General features: G+C 39.7%; 1 protein-coding gene across 5 annotated transcripts in view; it reads right to left on the bottom strand.

The window, feature by feature from the left end:
• Nucleotides 1-19,048, bottom strand: part of LOC127363499 (uncharacterized) — a 146,445-nt gene that overhangs the window by 63,012 nt on the left and 64,385 nt on the right. For all 5 annotated transcript variants that reach the window (XM_051400033.1, XM_051400009.1, XM_051400026.1 and 2 more), the window contains one exon: nucleotides 9,317-9,611. In XM_051400033.1, coding sequence (XP_051255993.1) covers nucleotides 9,317-9,611 — 295 coding nt within the window. The remainder of the gene's footprint in view (nucleotides 1-9,316; nucleotides 9,612-19,048) is intronic.

The following is a 19,048-nucleotide window of genomic DNA, read 5'->3' on the forward strand; positions in this document are numbered from 1 at the left end:
CGTGCGTGCGTGCGTGTGTGTAGGGAAAGCAGAGAATGGGGCATTAGATCATCTGTCTGGTGATCCCCTACAGGTAGTGGTCACAGGGGGTATTAACAGATGGTAGATGTTAATTCTGTAATGATTGCACTGGAGAGAGTTCAGAAGGAAAAAGAGAGAGTTTGTGTGTGAGAGAGAAAGATTTTATACTACATACTAATTCTAAGCAGGTTTTGAGTCTGTTGTGTACTTGACCTTGTATTACAAGTCCTATTTTTGTAGCTTTACCCATCAGTGGTGAAAGGTAACTACACTAAATCCATTTAGTTACAGCAGCTACAAGGAACTTTCATTATGTTGATTCTGGCGGCCCCTGTGGACAGAAGCGGTAGTGTTTCAAATCGCAGTTTCATTGATTTCAAGGTGAATCCAACCAAATCCGACGATATGGAAAAAGCTAACAAATCTTTATTTGTTTATATAGGTCATATAGAGGCATCAGTGGTCCAAAGAGGTAAAACAATTCTGTGTTTCACAAAAAGCAAAAATTATAGAAGAGTCCAAATAAACAAATACAAATTTGTGTATCGGAACTTATTCTTCTTTTTTTTTCCTCTCCCATGAATCCTCATAACCTCTTGGATTTAACATGTGACAGACCAGAACCCCTGATTGGGAACCAGTGAATTGAGACTAAACTACATAGTTGCGTGTATAATTAAGTATCTTCACCTCCAACAACAATTCTGTTTACACATTTATGCATCAGTAACAATAATGTCAGTCAAAGGGGCCATTTTTTTTTAGCACTTTTACTTTTGAAAGTATGTTTTTTTTAGTAAGTACATTTTTATATAGCGGTAACAAACCTGGCATCTTCCACCACTGTTACCCATAGTTTCTGTTAGTTTTGATAACATACTATACAGCAAAACATAGTGTGAACACAGCAACAACACTGCAATAAAGTCCGACAAGACAAGAAACACCACCTGTCAGACGACCAGACATGCTGTAAACAAGCCAGTTAAGACATCAATCATCTTATCCACTGTATTTTCAGGTATTATCAACACGAGAGCACATAATGTTTGGGATAAACCTTAACTGCACAGAGAAAGTGGGCACATACGGCCGCAGGAGGTCGGTCTGTAAGCTGTGGTGGATGTTCACAGCAGACCATTTTGGATAATAATTTTACAGTTCCACATTATTTTCTCTTCCAAATATGTTTTGATGACCTGCTGGCTATTTGAAAACCTGTCTGATCGCCAAGCCGCTTATTTCTCCCTTCTGAGCGGAACAATCAACTCAGTGAGTGCCATGTTACAATGACTGATAATTGTCAAACCTACAAAAATCCAAGTTGAAATAAACTAAACTACACTCAAGAAGGGTAAACATGCATTCTAGCTAATGCTTGATTTTTGAGGGAGCAGCTCCCACCTGCAGGTAAATGCAAAGAACACGCGTTTGATGGTTGTGAGATTGCTTTAGGGAGATCTTTGAAAACAAAAAAATAAGAATGAAATTAAAACTGAAGCTTACATCTGAGATTGAAGCTGCCGTTGAACGTGATGCATCATTTCATGTACTGTGATTGCTAGTTGACTAATTGGAAAAAAAACATATAGAATAACTGTTAGTACACAGTACTGTGTACTTAGTACATGGAGACACAGTAGGAGAAGTAGAGAGGAGAGTAGACACCCTTTTTATCTCTTTACCTTCATTTTCAGATGTTTGGCCATTATGATTAATCCATGCACAGTTTTGATTTCTGTCTCCATTTCACACATTTTCTAGCCAGCCAGAAAAAAAACATTATTCCAGTACTATCTACACTTTCAGTTTTCATTTCAAAGCATTCCACTTGCAGACTGACACAGACTACAAAGTGTCTGCTACTGAATCCCTTTATGTGTTAGGCTTTTTTCCACTACAGATATTATAGATATGTGCAAGGGGACATAAGTAGATAAGTAGACAGAATTGTTTCTTTTGACAGTAGTAAAAACTAATCAGACTTCGGATCAAACAGTTTGGCTCTGAGGTTGATGCAACAAGTGCAAGGCGGAGGCAAACCTATTGGTATGCAGCCTGCCAGCGGTGCTATACAGCCACTAACACTCCACAAGGATCAAACATTCACACTGCTACGCCACCATCTGGAATGCATGTTCTCACCATAAGACATCTGTCCACCAGGGAAAAGGAATAGGAATCTATTCCAATGTTTATAGAAATATAAATATATTGCACTTTAATATTAATACTCAAGGTTAAACTCTAAATATGTCATTCTCCTAGAATCCAGATACACATCTGGCAAGATGTTTATAGCAAGTCAAGTGAAACCAACACAAAACACTTTGCAGACACAAATTTGAAGAGGGGAACTGGCTCAGTTCCAGTGCACCTTGCATCAGTGTCTCATTGCCGTAGAAGACACGCCAACTCGCCCCCATCTCCCCCCTACCACCCTCACTTTTAAACGTCTGATGTAACAAGTCTTTGATAGGATGCTCACAGCAGCACTATCTCCTCAGTCACACGTGCTCCAAGGCACCTTGGTAAATATTGAATCGTCAAGTAAATATTGAATCCATGATTGACTGAACAACTCAATCTGAAGACTGAGCTGCTATGAGGAGCAGACGCTCATAAGGCAGCTGATAGGATTACTAAATAGTGCTCGTCTCCATCACCCACTCTCCCTGGGCCCTGCCCCGGCAGGCTGCTGGCAGGGTCATTATTCTAATCTGAATTAAACAATTCAGTGCGGGAGGGACCTTGATGTTTGGAAAAAATCCTTTAAGAGGCAGATGGTAGGGACCTCAGGCCAAATTTGCTGAACTTTTCTAAACTAACCAGTTTAGGGGTGAATTATTTAAAATAATACCCTCTTTTCTTGCAAATTCGAAAGTTTTCCTGAAAGCAATTCTGCCAGCTTTTAAAAGGCAAGAGTGCTGCTCAAAGTAGAACCCATTTTCAAAGGGGCAGAGCGGAGTTTAAATGGAGATTAGAGTACTTCTTGTACATACAAACTGTTTCCTACAGGCTCTTTGCAGTCATGCACTGAATTACAATCTGAGACAGTTATTGTCACTTCAACATCTCACTGCAATATGAGTGCAAAAATCCCCCCCATCTCTGCCCTTACCTCTCATTTCATTCCTATTCCAAGCACTCTTGTCACATTGCGCACAATATCTTCTCTGCGGTCACAGAAATATTATCAGGTCACTGTGGCTGTGACATGTACTCTGCCATGGCTTGGAAATGATAATGATTATGTGGTAGATTTGGTAGAATTGAAAAAATAACGATGATAATTTCTTATTTAATTTGAAAAAGGATTTGTATGCGATGACACCCAAATCTCACAACAGTTTCTCTACTTTCAAGGAATGACTCCACACTGTTCTCATGAATTTCGTTGATAAAATGTATTGTGTTTTTTGGGGGGTAAACATTATCTGAAACACAGACACTGCCATACATCAATGCCAACAGGAAACAGAACAGTTTTTAAACAGGAATTTCAAAACTGCTCCCTCAGATTTACTGATCTCCAACCAACGGAGGAACCCAGGGTCGACTTATGATGGATTTTAAGGTGTTTGCCCCAGAAACCCACTTTTCTTCTTTCTTTTTTTTTCTTTTGTTGTGTTGGTAGAATTTATTCACTTTGAAGGTAAAGGCATTTCACAGTGCGCTGCTTCTCTAACTGGGAGCTCTCTTTTCCTGACACTGGGTACGAGTAAGAACAAGGAGTGCAAGCGTAGGTGGGTGTGACCACCTAATTGTGGTTCACAGTGCAATATGGAAAAGAGATTGGAGCAGGATACATACATAATTAGTAGGCGGAATAGATTTTTTGCCCGCGGACTCAGGGCAGGTTTCAGTTATGGCAGGTCACGCCTGTTCCTCACCCCGTTAAAAAGCGGCAGACATTTTCCAAACGATGAGCTGATAGGAAAGTCCAGGCTGGTGGAATACTGCTCTTCTCTGGAAAGAATCCCAAAGCAGCAACTCAGTGTGCATGCCTTGAATATGAATAGACAGCATCCCTAATAGGCAGATTATGTCTTCTTTTCATGTAGCACAATACAAGCTGTTTCTATTTGTACTGTTCCATTCTTATATTTTATATGCTCAAATGATTCAAAATATTGTATTCAGTTAGTTCAAACAATCAAGCCACAACTGCATACACTGAGATAATAACAATAGCCTGCTTCAGCCACTTACATCATTACAAAACCTGGGAGCTCCCCATAATAATAATACCCATATTATCATTATAATAGCCCAAACTGTAGATAATTACAAGTTGCACATCTCTTCAATCAGAGACTGCAGATGGAACGTATGTGCTGCATCTTTCCTGCTGCTATATGATGGCGACAGGTATTTAATCAACAAAAAGGAAAGGCCTCATGCATCCTACAAGCAGCTGTGGTGACAGTGTTATTCAAAATTATCCATTAATCTAACCCATTACAGATTCTGCCTGCATTGCATTTAAATTGTGGTCCCATTTGCATTTGATTTTTGGGTTTTGGAGAGGTCTCTGTGCGCACATATCCACCAACGCGAGCCATGAAATTTTCTCTGTCTGGTCTGAGGCGAAAACAGAGATGCAATTTCATGCCAAAAGAGTAATAAAATTGAACAGCCCTGCCTGACCTGCCTGCTCCCAACAAAAAGTGGAGACCAAGTACATTTCAGTACTCGTATAAAACTTCTACAAAAGGCATATACCGTATGTTGCGAGATGTATAATTTGCTGTATAATAAGGTGGATAATAATGTGCTTTTAAAAGTAAATTCACTCTTTAAGGTGAGTAAAGTTTCGTAGTAGTTGGGTCAACACCAAATATCTACATCAAGTTCTTTTACAAAACATATTTTTTAAGAGTGGAGACAGTTAAAGGGAAGTAAAGCATGTGGCCTACATATAAAGAAACTATAGCAGTACAAATGTCCTTCACTTTGTGCCACTTTTAGCTTGTAACTGCACTGAAGGCCCTTTAGAAACTATATCTAGGTGTTACAATCTGAAAAGGGCATGCAGGAACCCCAAGAGGCTTGTATTCTGACTCGTGCTACATGGACACAAAGCTCTGTTGAAAGTATGCAGAGGGGAGTATTTCACTTTCCTCCCTCTTGCACCTGCCAGCAAAAGTTGCCAGATTTCTAGCATTAGTAAATGTTTGCAGAGTGACTTTGCTAAAGTATACACGGCTGAAGAGAAACACAGGCCTGATCACAGAAACTTCTTATTAACATATCATAAGGACGTGCATTAATGAGTTGTTCATCCATTGGACCTGGAACAGGTTAATCTCTGTTTTGACTTAATTATATTTCAGTATATTAAGGGCTGTAATTGGCAATTGCTTGAGGCTGAGATGCTGCATGTTTAGAATACAATATTAGTTGGACTAATAAAAATGAAACTGTCAAGACTAAAGCATAAAACTGAACCAGTCTGAATGTGGGCCCATTTAATGTTACAGATGATGTCTCACCTTGTGCGTACATATATACGGTATGTTTACAAGCTATAGCATTACTGGTGAAAATGTACTGATGAAATTATTAGCTATCTTTATGTGCTTGTGATTATTTACCACACAGTTGAGCAATGAGAGAAAAGAAGGCATAATTTCTATTAGTACCATAATAATTAATGGTTTATTTGTATGATAATGATTTATGTTTAAAACTAAAAGTGATTTTGTTTTTATAACTATTATATTCATGACTAAATAAGCAACTCTAAAGTTGAAAAATATGTTGATCATTTAAGAGTTAATAAATTAAACCACAACTACTTCATCAAGACGGTGTGGGTCTGATTTGATCAGATTTGACTACCAATCAACCCTAGCCTGGCATCACCAGGATGAACCTCTCAGTTCCTGTAAAATTTTCAAGGGTCATAGGGAGCGTACCAAAATTGCCTCTGGACGCAACTGGATAGACCTTCAATCAATCAGACCGTCAACGAAACGCATGAGGCAAGAAATAGGCAATTCAGTTTCAAAATCTTGATTCATTTTTGATCAGCACTGTCGAGTTTTACAGTTTTAATTGAGTTTCTGGAGCCTGTGTGTTTCCCTGAACAGACCTGCAGACTGGACACAACTGGATAGACCTACAATCAATCAGTTAGGCGAAACCTGTGACATGTGACTTTGCAAATCTGGATTAATAATGCTCCTCTGTCACTCATCGTATAAATCCTGCCCCATATTGATATTGCATAAATGGTTTTGATTGGCCTGACCAGATCTAACGCTGGTGGAATTCTGTTTGAATGGAAAGGTGGATTTATATATATATATATATATATATATATATATATATCTGCCAGAGCAAATGAAACATCATGAGTTTGGCAGATTCATCTGTGGGTCAGATCACCTTCAAATGTTGCTGAATTCTGATTGGTGCATATGTATGTGACATCACTTGCCCAAATGAGTCCCGCCCACATCAAACTGAGCACAGAGACAAAAAGAAATTCTGACATTATGTAAAAAACAAAACTGCTGTAACTTTAATAGAAAAGATGCTCATGAAGGACCAGCAAAGCAGATTCAGAAAATAATTTTTTAGGGCCTTTCAAGTTTTATTTTGAAACTAATAAACTGATAAATATGTACTTTTATCAAGACATGATTGCATAATTCAAAACGTTTAATATTATTTTATGTTGGACTGGAGAGAATAGAATGTTTAGTTTGTGACACATAAAAGCAGGGTGTTATAAAAATCTGTGCAAATGTGGAGCAGTGACATCATCCGGGAGATTGATGCATTCGTTGTGACCACAGCGTGGTGATACGCAAAACAACAACTTTGGAGAACAGTCATTCAGTATTCAGGAATTCTTATCAGCAGGAGTAAAACCCTGTAAAGTTGTTTTGATATTAAATGCAGTATTCAGACTCCATCTTTAGTTGTAAATAAACTCTCCCTCACTCAATTTTGTACTCTGAAAACTATCCATGTAGTGAATCTACTGAAGTGGAGCAGGTATTCTTAACATACAATACCCATTTAAGGGTTCATTTTGATGAAGGCTAAATAGCCTGTACACAAAATGTGAATACACTGTGAATGGAACCTATGGCTACATTAACATGCTCATTGTATTTCAAATGATAGTTAATGACCCACTTTAAGTGCTTTTCAGTGTTTATATTGGAGTTCTTCTAATAGAGACTTTATTTTTTTCATTGATTGTGGCTCCATTACTGGTTTAATTTGCAGCCAATAATTGATATTTTGCATTTTTCACTATTTAACATTCTACTCAGTGTAAGGAATGTTTTTGTGTAGCCTATACGGACTACCAGTTCAAAGCTGTTGAATAAAATACCTTCAGACAATTCATCCATCTGAGATAGAAATAAAAAAAGACACTGTCTAGCTGTGGTCAAGGGGGACATCCATCATTTTGCAGCTTGACAGCAGTGACTGTCTGGTGCTTTATTCTGATTAAACACCAAACCAATAAAATGCTACAGCCTCAGTTTGTATACAAAATGTGAATTCATAACACACTCAATCAAGGTAAGTTCTTATCCCAGCTATTAAGATTACTTTTTATAATTACGCAATCACAGAGAGGAAGGACATGAAGGATGGGATAAAGAGATGCGTGTGGCATGTGACAAAGACTCCAGGCTGAATTCTGTCTGTCAGCCAAATGAGCAACCAAGAAGCCTCCCCAAATCCACGATTGTAATTATGTTGCCTCATGTTCAGCTCTGCACAAAGGTTACCTGGTCAAACTATAATAATGGTACCTCCATATTCTCTTCTGGTCCAAAGATTAAACATAATCATCTTTCTATCATGAAAAATGTAGCTATTCACTGCTGTCTGGATGGCAGATGGCACTGCGATAGCAATTTATTTCATGTTATAACTTGTGAGAAAGATGCAACAAATTGGGTTTATGTGGACTACTGAGCAAGTCAGATCACAGCATAAAGTTCAGGTGATCATATTACGGGACAGCTTTGAGCAGCTTTCCTTGTAGATAAATCTAGTTTATGTACAATAATTTTTTTTGTGGCTACGAGGACACAGGAATTAGAAAACTATCCAAAGCTGAAATATGTGTTCTGTACTACAGAGAACCAGAGCGTTCGATATTAAATGAGTAAATAAGACATACTGTAATAAAATAAACAATGTTATTAATACATAAAGTACAAAAGCAATAAATTATTAAATGATTTAATACATTTTTAAAACTCGATTCATTATCATTAAAATGGAACTCATTATTATTTCAACATACCTTTTTTTAGCCAGTTTCAGCTAATCACATGTGCCCTCCACCCATCCATTTGGCTCCAACAATTTGGCTGTGTTCATAATCAGTCCCTAGAGTTGTGTGTCTTTCTCCGAGAATAATATTCAGAATCACAGCGGTGCAGAGGTAACACTGAATTAACAGCTGCTAACAGTTGCTTTCATTTTAAGGCTGACTAATTAATCCAAGCTCACAGGCCCACACAGCTAGTTAGCTGGCTAGTTAAGAAGCATGTGTAAAGGTCCAGTGTGTAGCATTTAGTGGCATTGTATTTGCAGATTGCAACTCCTTCCCTTCACCCTCCCCTTTTAAGCACAAGGAGAAACTACGGTGGCCCTATCTGGAGCCATTGGGTTTGTCAGTTCTGAACTACTTTAGAAACATGGCGGTTCAACATGGCGGCCTCCATGGAAGGCAACCCACAGCGTCTGTAGATATTAAAGATTAATTCTAAGGTAACAAAAACAAAACAATTCTTATTTTCAGGTGATTATACACTTATGAAAACATACCAATATTATGATAATATTATTATGTTTCAAACTTCAAAAGATCCTTATAAATGTTTTACACTGAACCTTTAATTTAGCATTATGTTGCTCTAGCCAACAAGAGCTAGCTGGCTAAATAGTTGGTGAGTCTGTTAAGAGGCTGGGGGCACATGTTGACATGATGTAATGAAAAGTAGCATTATGAATAAAATTGCTGGAAAATTGGAAAAAATGGAAAAATGCCATAATAAAATAAAAACCCTATTTTAAAAAGACATTAATACTTAATAATAAAAAAAACCTTGAGTTTTAAATTGAAGTTTGAATTTTAAGTTTAATTTATAAAAAGATTCCATTTTTTTTATTGCGCATGTGTATACACACACAACACATGCACACATGATATGATTCATTATTTCATGTCTAAATTATTTATTCAATGTTGTGCACTAAATCACGATACATTTTAAACCCACCCTCCCACTGCCCACCCTACTTCCATTACCTATATTTGCCATCTCAGGCACGGTGGCGCTGTAGGGGCCTTCGTCAAAGATAGGTGGGTTGTCGTTGATGTCCTGCACTCGAATTATGAACTGTGACGAGGGCTCCAGGGCACGGTCCGTCTGCCTGTCGGTGGCTGTGGCTATCAGGCGATACTCGTCCTTCTCCTCACGGTCCAGTGGCTTGGTGACGTGGATGTTACCCGTCTTCTCGTCTATCACAAAGACCGAACCCGCCCCCTCGCCTCGCAGGACATACTTAGTGCGTCCATCATTCCTGTCCATGTCGGTGTGGAGCTAGGTGAAAGAGGATGGAAAGAGAGGGAAAAAAATATGAATAAAAGACAGAATAAAAGCAAGAACCAAAAGAGGGAAATAGAAATTGGAAGAAATTCCGAGGTAAGGACAGACAGGAACACAAAGGGTGGAAAAGAAAGACAAGAGTGAACACCAGTTAAAAATTAAGTTTGTTTTTTCGAGACAGGCAGTGAAGACAAAACAAGCAGATTATCCTCTGCATGCCTCCAGGATATAATGAATTTAAACAGAGGCAGACAAAAGAAATACGCACAATACCTCCCTCTCTCTCTCTCTCTCCTCTCTCTCTCTCTCTCTCTCTCTCTCTCTCTCTCTCACACACACACACACATACACACACACACTTTCCTCCCATTGTACTGTGTCTCATCTCTCTATTCCTGCAGTATGAGCAGTTATGAACCAGGATCTCCTTAATCTCAATGATATCCAGAACACACACTCTACTGCTCACTCTTAAAGCCTCTTTTCACTTCCTAGCAGCTGTGGACGGCAAGAGTTTACTAGTCTGTGCACATGCAGTGCCCTAGCTATTTAATGAAAGCACCAAATCAAAGGAATAATGAACAGTAGGCCAATCAATTATTCCCTAACTAATAGGTGTGTATGAGAGAGAGAGTGGAGGGGTGCACGGCAGTGGGACATGCTGTATCGATCACAGCCCTGTGTTGAGCTTTATTGGATCAGCGCCTGGCGGGATGGCAGAGCAGCAGAGCGACCAGCGCCTTCTCATGCAGGGAGAGGTAATATCAGGGAAGGCTCCACACTGTCCTCCGTCCCCGACGAGAGAGAGACGCCAGCGGGATGCACCCAGCACATCAAGATTCAATCTCATTACCCCGCACCTACGTGGATTGAATAGCAACTATGGTTTTTAAAAAAAGAGTGCTAAATTAGCCCCCACTTGCAAGAAAGTGTGACATTGGGACTTTAGACAGAGAGAAGAGCGGGGAGCCGGCTGGGGAGGGGATGGGGGTTTAGATCAGGAAAGCATTGTTGCGTGGCAACAGCTAAGCACATTTGCGAAATGAAATGAGAATGGATACTGTGAATCGAAATGTTCATTTACTTTGAAGATCGCCATTTTTCAAGGGGGGAAATAGCATGGATACGCCAGCTTTCCGGGGGGTAAACGATAAGTGCGGATGTTGACAAGGTTGTTTATAGCTAAGAAAGCAATCATAAGTTCAGACTGTCTGAAAGTTGGAAGCTAAAACTGTGTGAACAATTTGGCACAACGTCAAAAGTTAAACAACACTTCACCTTCAAAAGATCCCTTTATTAAAATGACAATGCAAATTGGAAAATCTGAAAGCACTCTTGCCAACATAGAGGGTGTTGTGTAAGAGCAGGATGCACTTAAGAAACTAGAAATAGACCTATTGCTGTTCTGATGTCTGTTCTCTATATCCATGCATGCTGTAATGTAGCTGAACGGGTTATCTTTGATCAGCAATGCCACAACTAGGTTTGGCATGTTCATGCTAGCTCTGTGTCTAAACTGTTGTGACCATAACTAAAGTTCAGACACAGAGAGAGGTACTTCACCTGGAATTTGGTCTGACTGACTGTAGAGCGTGAGCTATGCTTAGGAAGTTGTATATTTAACCAGTAGTACTAATTGTGGATGTAGCCACTGTGAAGTCACCCACTGGTTTGTGTGCTACCGTTTCGAAGCCTCGGGTTTGGCATTAGGGCCGTCACCATCTTTGCTTTTTGGAGCCAGAAGTGACCATATAAGGACAAGTGTGTGGAGCTGGGAAGGATATGTATTGCTCTACCTCTATCCTGATCTTTCTCTGACTCAGAACCCGAGGACACGCTGTGGTAGCGACTTGTCAATCATGAGGTAACTACGCCCTATTGCATACCCTACTTTGACCATGATTTACTAAATGAACATAATGCTGTATTGAAGATGACTTGAAACTAGTGACAGAGACCATACACTTATTTAGAAACTGTTTACTGAGGTAAGTAATCAATTAAGAAGTAGGGTCATTTTCTCATAAACTTACTTAGAATCTGACTTATTTTTGCAACCACTGGAGTCGCCTTTGGAAAGAATGCAGTTTTAATATATTGGCTTCACTTCTCAGACCCAGAGGCTATGTCCACTATTTATATAAACTGTCTATGGGTAAAACATACTGACAGAGGACTACATTATGATGCAGAGGTGAAAATGTTCTTTTGCTTTTTACAGTGCAAAGACTCTCAAAAGACTTCAAAAGATTTCGAGCAGCAAATCATCTCATAACACACATCACATAACTTTTCTTAAAAATATTCTTGTCATGGCAACAGCGCCATCTTAGTTTATTTTTGTCCATTTTCAGTGCCTGTCAGTTCCATCACTTTGTCAATAGTCTTTTTTCAACAGCAGATATTTTGATTTGTCATAGCAGGAAAAACACAGGTGTCACTAATAACATTAACATTAAATTTAACATTAACTGCTCATTTCAAGTGCCCAAGTGCCCCAGTAAGCCATGACAGTGTAACAGTAAGCCATCATGCACAACTTGAAGCAGTTAAATGGAATTCAGACATCATTAATTGTATTATTTACATGTGTTTCTCTTACTGTGACACATCAAAATATATTTTGTTAAAAAGGTCCATGATGACCATGATGTCCATGTATCAATTCTGGGATACTCTTATCTGTAGATAAAAACGGTTCTTTCTGAGATAATGAAAACACAAAGATTCCTATATTCAGGTGATTATACACTAATTAAACAAATCTATGAATATCATATTCCATTTCTGACAATAGATCTTCCTATATGTTACACACCAGACCTTTAAAGAAACCTAACCTTTTTCCTGTTTTTGTTTTGAGCCCACACAACACCCACCAGAAATGTGTCAAGGATTGGTATTTATAGGACAATTAAGACCTGGCCATGTAAATTCAAATAATAATTCAAAGTCAGACTGCATTGACACGTGGCACCCACACGATCTCAGGATCAATCTTCAATCAGATTTCACGGCCCAGTGTGTTAGTGCACTATCTATAGGTACTCCAGTCAAATAAACAAATGCCCTCCCTGTGCAACTCCTACAGGCAGTCATAGTAGAAATATACAAACCTGGCTGAAGCAATGTTGCAACCGTTCAGGCAAACTGGTGTATGCCTCAATTTCACTTTATTTCAAAATGACAGAAGGAAATAGTGTGCAATCAGTGCAAGGCGAGAAAAACAGTGTGAGCTTGACCGCCTGAAAGTACCGGTGAGGGAAAAACACACACCCCTTACCCACTAACTGTAGAAAAATATAGGTCTAGGTAATATGTATAGATTGGCTCATCTAGGTCAACTCCAAAAGTCATCTGTTTATGAGAATTTGTTTGTTTTTGTATTACATTGTACAACTCGGTAGTTTTTCTGAGGTCCAAAAAAATGCATTTGGTTACAGGTTTTGCTACTATAACAAATTGGGTTATGTTGCAGCCAGGGTCACACAAGTTCATTGAATAGTGTTTACATTTTGACTTGTACTGAGTTTGGGCTCATCCTCCATCTTCTGAGGAGGCCAACTGGGGCCAATTGGCCAAAACACCCGGCTGGTCAGGACCACCATGGGAGCCTGGTTACTCACTCTCCTTAACGAAGAGCCATTAACAATCAAAGTCTTAACGGCCCTGCAGCTTAACGAGGGGACTTAACGAGCTTCTTAATGAAGCTCCGGCCATCATTACCACAGTGAGTGGTGGCAGCGCTGATTGAAAGCACGGCTCAGAGTCATTCAAGAGAGCCCAGCCTAAGGAAACCAAATCCATTTAAGACTGACCTCTCACCCTTATCTGTTCCTCCAAGATTAATAGGAAAGTATAATAAGGAAAGCGCACTTAACCAGATATAATGGCTATGGATATTTTATGGCTACAGAGGTGGCACAGCTTTGGAATATCTTTCAGCCACCTGTCAGTGTGCAAAAATATCTAAACAATATTCTAACACAACTGGCTATCACCATATTTCACATCCGCTTAACTTGAATAATATGACATCTCATAACTCCTGAATTTCATATCCCCCTGATATACCATCAAATATATCAAGAGCCAAACAATATGAAGCCACTGGCCACAAAAGCCAAATTTACTGATGTGTCACCTCTGCTTGGAGAGTGATTTCAGCTTGATAAGCTGCCATTTCCATTTTCTCTGGCGCCAGTTGTGTATGCAACACCCAGCCTCCACAGACTCCTAAATCTCTTCAATTACTTATATTATCATAAGGTAATATGCTTATACTCATATACTCAATTTCACATTTTTGCAATAACCATAAATCACGAAGCGAGGAGGAAAAGTACTCTCTGCCAACCTCTAAATCACTTAAATAACTAATATCCCATATACACAATTTCACATTTCTGCCGCACAATAAATCATAAAAACACCAGGAAAATGTGTTTTTTTCCACAGCTGTGCATTAGCCTAATGAATGTGGATGTTTTCCCCCACAAATTCAGCATGTGTTTGTGTGTGTTTGCTGTGTTTGTGTGAGGCTGAAAGGGAGGTGGGTTTACAGTGGCAGGAAAGATGACAAAATGCAGAAAATCAGCTAGCGGCTCACGTGAAACAGCAATAGGTGTACAGCAGCAGTGTGGGGCACCGCTGCGCCCTGCGATTGGCATCAAGGCTCAATTCCCCAAACACATCAGGGAGAGTTTGCAGGGGTGCACAGGCAGGTGTGAGAATATCCCCCAATCTCCTCTGTAAGCCCGTGCAGGGGCGGAAGCTATTCATCTTCTGTGTGGCGACTTCAAAAGAACCAGAGGCCTATAGGGCAACCGCGAAACCCTACCAGCCAGTCAAATTCCACAACAGGGCTGGGTGGAGGTATCGCTGGGGGCTGGGAAAAAGCCAGCTCTTTCATATCAGCTAGGGAGTGTCAAGCGGGGCAGAGGGGAGAGGGTCAGCCAATCGATTTGGAGCAGGCCCACCAATTCAGAGAGATGTCTGAAGAAACAGGCCAGTTGGGGAAAAACGGCAGCAAAATTAATTTGGGACAGGGCCCATATGAGTTCAGAGAGCCTGTTTGAACTGAAACCGTGCCTTGTGGAGGGCCCACCTACCACTGAGATATCAGTAGTTTTGCTTGAGGGTATGTGTAAGTGTTTGTGTGTGTACGTTTGTGTGCATATGTGTCTTACACTATACGTGACCATTTTAACAACAGTTTTTCCAGGTGTGTGTTGGCCACAGTAACTTTAAAGAAAGAGGTGTAATGACTCTGAGTCTCCTTCTGCCCTGGCTGAACCTCCACTTGGCACAGTCATTGCACAGAGTGGACAAGGAGCCAAGGCGTGACTAAGAATATGTGTGTGTGTGTGTGTGTGTGTGTGTGTGTGTGTGTGTGTGTGTGTGTGTGTGTGTGTGTGTGTGTCTGTGTCTGTGTCTTGTACTTTGTGTGTGCCTCTGAGTGCCAGCAGCGCCTGACCTGGAGAGAGAAGAAACAGTTGAGAGCCGGCCAGGAAGTGTGGGGCGGTTAATAGAGCACAGCTCAAAGCTGAGGCCAACATCTACGCGCTGACGAATAATTAAAGTCAACAACTCCCTGAGCTGACTGTGATCAGCTCCACCATCATCAGATGTCTTTGCTCTCTGTTCCATCTGGAGAGCGATGGATCCCCATCTGGGACTCAGGAGAGCGAGATATAACACACACCAACGCCTGCACACGTACACACAAACAAGTGTGTGGACACAGGTATAGTTGGCTCTTGTGATGCCAGATTCAAGAGTGGGATTAACTGCATCAGTATATATATTTGTATTTAACAGGTGAGGTACGGTATGAAAATGTTTGGTTTTTGTGGGAGATGCTGAAACTACATTTTTTAAAAAGGAAGACCCTCTCCAGCATTATTAATATTTTCTTTACTTACACAAAAAACATTTAACACAACGTAACCTCCATTTTAACCTTTATGTGAGTCTCACAAGTGAAATAAAAGGCAAATTCACATATATTCCAAATTCCACTATATTCCAAATGTATTAAATAATTTCAAGTTGAATAACACACTTCCTGGGCAGGCCCATGTTATTTAGCACTAATTTGGGAGAAAATAGGAATTTCTGTAGAGGTTAGTAAACATGCATTCATGACTGGCTTATCGTTAGATATGCTAGCAATTAACCAAATTATTTAATTGGAAGTGCACCAAATCAACACAGCAAATTTATGTTTCCTATAATTGTTGCCAAATTATGTGGTTATTTCCAGGGACTGTATTGGAAATTACAAACTCATGAAAGAAATTATTTTCATAATATAACATACTAAAACATTGCTTTTAAATCAAGAGTTACTACATGTATAGTTATTATCACTGTCACTGAATAAGCTAACAAGACACAGGCACCAAGTGGCTGCCTCACCTCCAGTAACATAAAGGTGAATAATATTAAGTGATATTTGATGTTGTAGCCTGATGTATTAGATTAAATATCTGGCGTTGTAGGCTCACAGGGGACCTAATAATATGCATACAGTCCCTAATTAGTCATTGATTATATCAAAAGAAATAAATCATAATTTGAGTCTTGTTGTCATAGTCTTGGCCATAATTCATGTCTGTAAAAATAACATTCTAGTCATCAATGGCATTGATGGGATCTAGAAATGCAGTAAATTTAGGTTAATAAAAAGCCAGACAGGGTAAAAGACACAAGAAGTCCAATAATCTTATACATAGACTGTAGAGAGTGTCTGGTTCAACTTTAATATACTGTACTTGTACACACGGTAGTTGTGCACATAGTTTTCCAGTACAATGAAGGATTACCAACATTACATGCGCATACACTTGATTTTTCCTCCAAATAAGGTGCATTACATCATTTTTATACAGTCGTCATTTATAAGTCCTGGCTGATCATCTGGCTGCTCAGACTTTATTATTATGTAATTCTACATATATATTGTATAGACAGAAATTACAATTATCCTTTGACTTTAAAATTCTTTCACCACATTTTCGATATAAACCATTATAACCACAACCATAAAAAGTATGCAAATAGTGTTTCTCACAGGTGTGACACTCATGCATGCACTTTTGCAGGCTCTCATTCGACTGCTCGGCTATCAGTGCAGGCAAAAAAAACAAAAACACCTTCCAATTATGCGGAGGCACTCAAACATAAACCCCCCACAGAAACAGAAGCAGAAACCAGTCAGCCTCTGAGGAGCACTTGTGACTTCAGAAGACAGACCTTTGTACTGTGACAAGTTTTAAATTCCGTCTGAACTTTCAATCAAACCCACTCTCGCAGCGAGTGTGTGTGTGGGGGGGGGGATTCTCTTTTGTTCTGCGCTCATAGTAAAATGTCAGACGGTATTGAAAAACAGTCTCTTCTGGCTCCCTGTCTGTTTGTCTTACAGCGAGACACAGTTTAAATACGTCATGAGAAGCAGGAGCTAATTGTTTAGCATTGATCCACTATTGATTCAGCATTGAAGTTTGGTCGGTGTCGATTGGCTCTTTAATTCAGTTGTGGTGTGGACATGTTGCCTTGTTCTCGTTTGATCTAATTCAGTCTGTCTCTGGAGGGCGCACTGTGTGGCCTCCACTTTAACACACACACACACACACACACACAAAGACCGCAAAATCTCTCTCCGTCACACTCACACACACTTCCTCCTACTCACACTCTTCCTAACAGAACATTCATTATTCATCATTATTAGACTTTTCCTTTAGCACCATAAGCTGTTCAATGCATCTCGCCACTGTTCCCTTCCTCCGCAATACATTATTCAGGACAAAACTGTGCTTTTAGCCTCAGAGTATGCAAATCCCACTTTTGATTATCATAATCAGCTGATGTATGAGCGGGAGTGTGTGTTTGTGTGCGTGTGTGGCGGCTCGTCGGGGTGATTGTTTGTGTTTTATTGCTTCAGTGCTCCACTCTGGTGGTGTATACTTCACATCATATTTTTGGCCGAGGGAGATGAGCTTGGAAAAGACCACTGGAGGCTTAACTCACTGCTGTACATTTAAAGGGCAAATCGCCCACATATATGCCACTGCGTGCCACTGCCAAGAGGAATGGCTTTTATCGTCAGGAACCAAAAGTCTTTGTATCTGTGTGCATGTAAAGTAGAGAGAGCAACATGTAGTAATGAAAGGGAATTTCAAGCACTGTTTATTAACTTCTCATTAGTATTGAGTTTTTGTGAAAAGGTGGTATGATTGATTTTTTGCTTTTTGACACAAATGTGCAGCTTGTGGATGTGTAAAATATGGTACACAGTCACATAAATTAAGGATAAAATACATTTGTAATATATTGTTTAAAAACATAGAGTTGTACAGTTGCAAAATGTATGTGGAGTCCTTGCATATTATCACACTTTTAATATATGATATAATACGTTATATGGAGTGTATACTCAATGCTTAATCACTATTGTGTGATTGTTGAAGTTGAATCATCTCAGCATGTGTGTGTTTGTGCTGCATGTCTCTCAGGATGCATTAAAATATTAACCTGTGTGTCTGCATCTGTCAGCAAGCTGAATTGAAGATTCCCTCCTCTCCTTCTCTTCTGCTCCCATCTTCCTCCTCCTAATTCTTCACCTCTGTCACCCCCTTCCCATCAGGTGCCACCTATCACCCATTCGCTTTGCCCTCCACTGGCCTCCTGCTCGTCTCATCCTGACCCTGCTCTCTTCTTCTGACCTGCCCTCACCGTGCACCTTCTCTCCTCTGTGGCTGAGCCTCTTCTCTCACATGGCCTCCACTACTCACATCAGCTGTTGGGCACAAAAAACTTCCCACATCCCACTATTAATAAGTGTGCAAAGAAATGTATTAAACGATTGATGTTTTTATTACAATGCTAATATACTTAAAACTGCTCTAATCTATATTTTAAATAAATAAATAAATGACTCAGTTTAGCGGAGTATTTCAGCATGTTTCTGCTCATTACTTTGGTTGTAAAGCCTGCAGTTTTACTCTTTGGTTAAACTCTCATTGCTTTCATCAACCGTGTTTTCAGCATCAGCAGGTGGCTGTTTTCAACGAAATAACTCTCATAAACCCACTGTACACTACTGCTCAGCAACAGCAGACAGACACACTAGATAGTGAACATAGTGGAGCATTTAGTGGCTTAAGAGCCAGATATTAGGCTCAGAAGACTAAAAACAGAGCTAAACGAATGTGAATACTGGATTTATATCACCAAGTGGCCAGAAACATGACTTCAAATGAACGGTAACATTGTTTCCTGTCTGTCAGATGTACAAAAAGGCGTCTACACATTTGCCATAACAAATACAATTCAAGTAATTTATGTTTAGTTGAAACATGGTTGCTCATTTAGTTTCACAAGGAATAAAGTTTCATGGTCTAAATAAACAAAATGAAAAATTCCAG

The sequence above is a fragment of the Dicentrarchus labrax genome, unplaced genomic scaffold (assembly GCF_905237075.1).
Source record: "Dicentrarchus labrax unplaced genomic scaffold, dlabrax2021, whole genome shotgun sequence".
Lineage (NCBI taxonomy): Eukaryota > Metazoa > Chordata > Actinopteri > Moronidae > Dicentrarchus > Dicentrarchus labrax.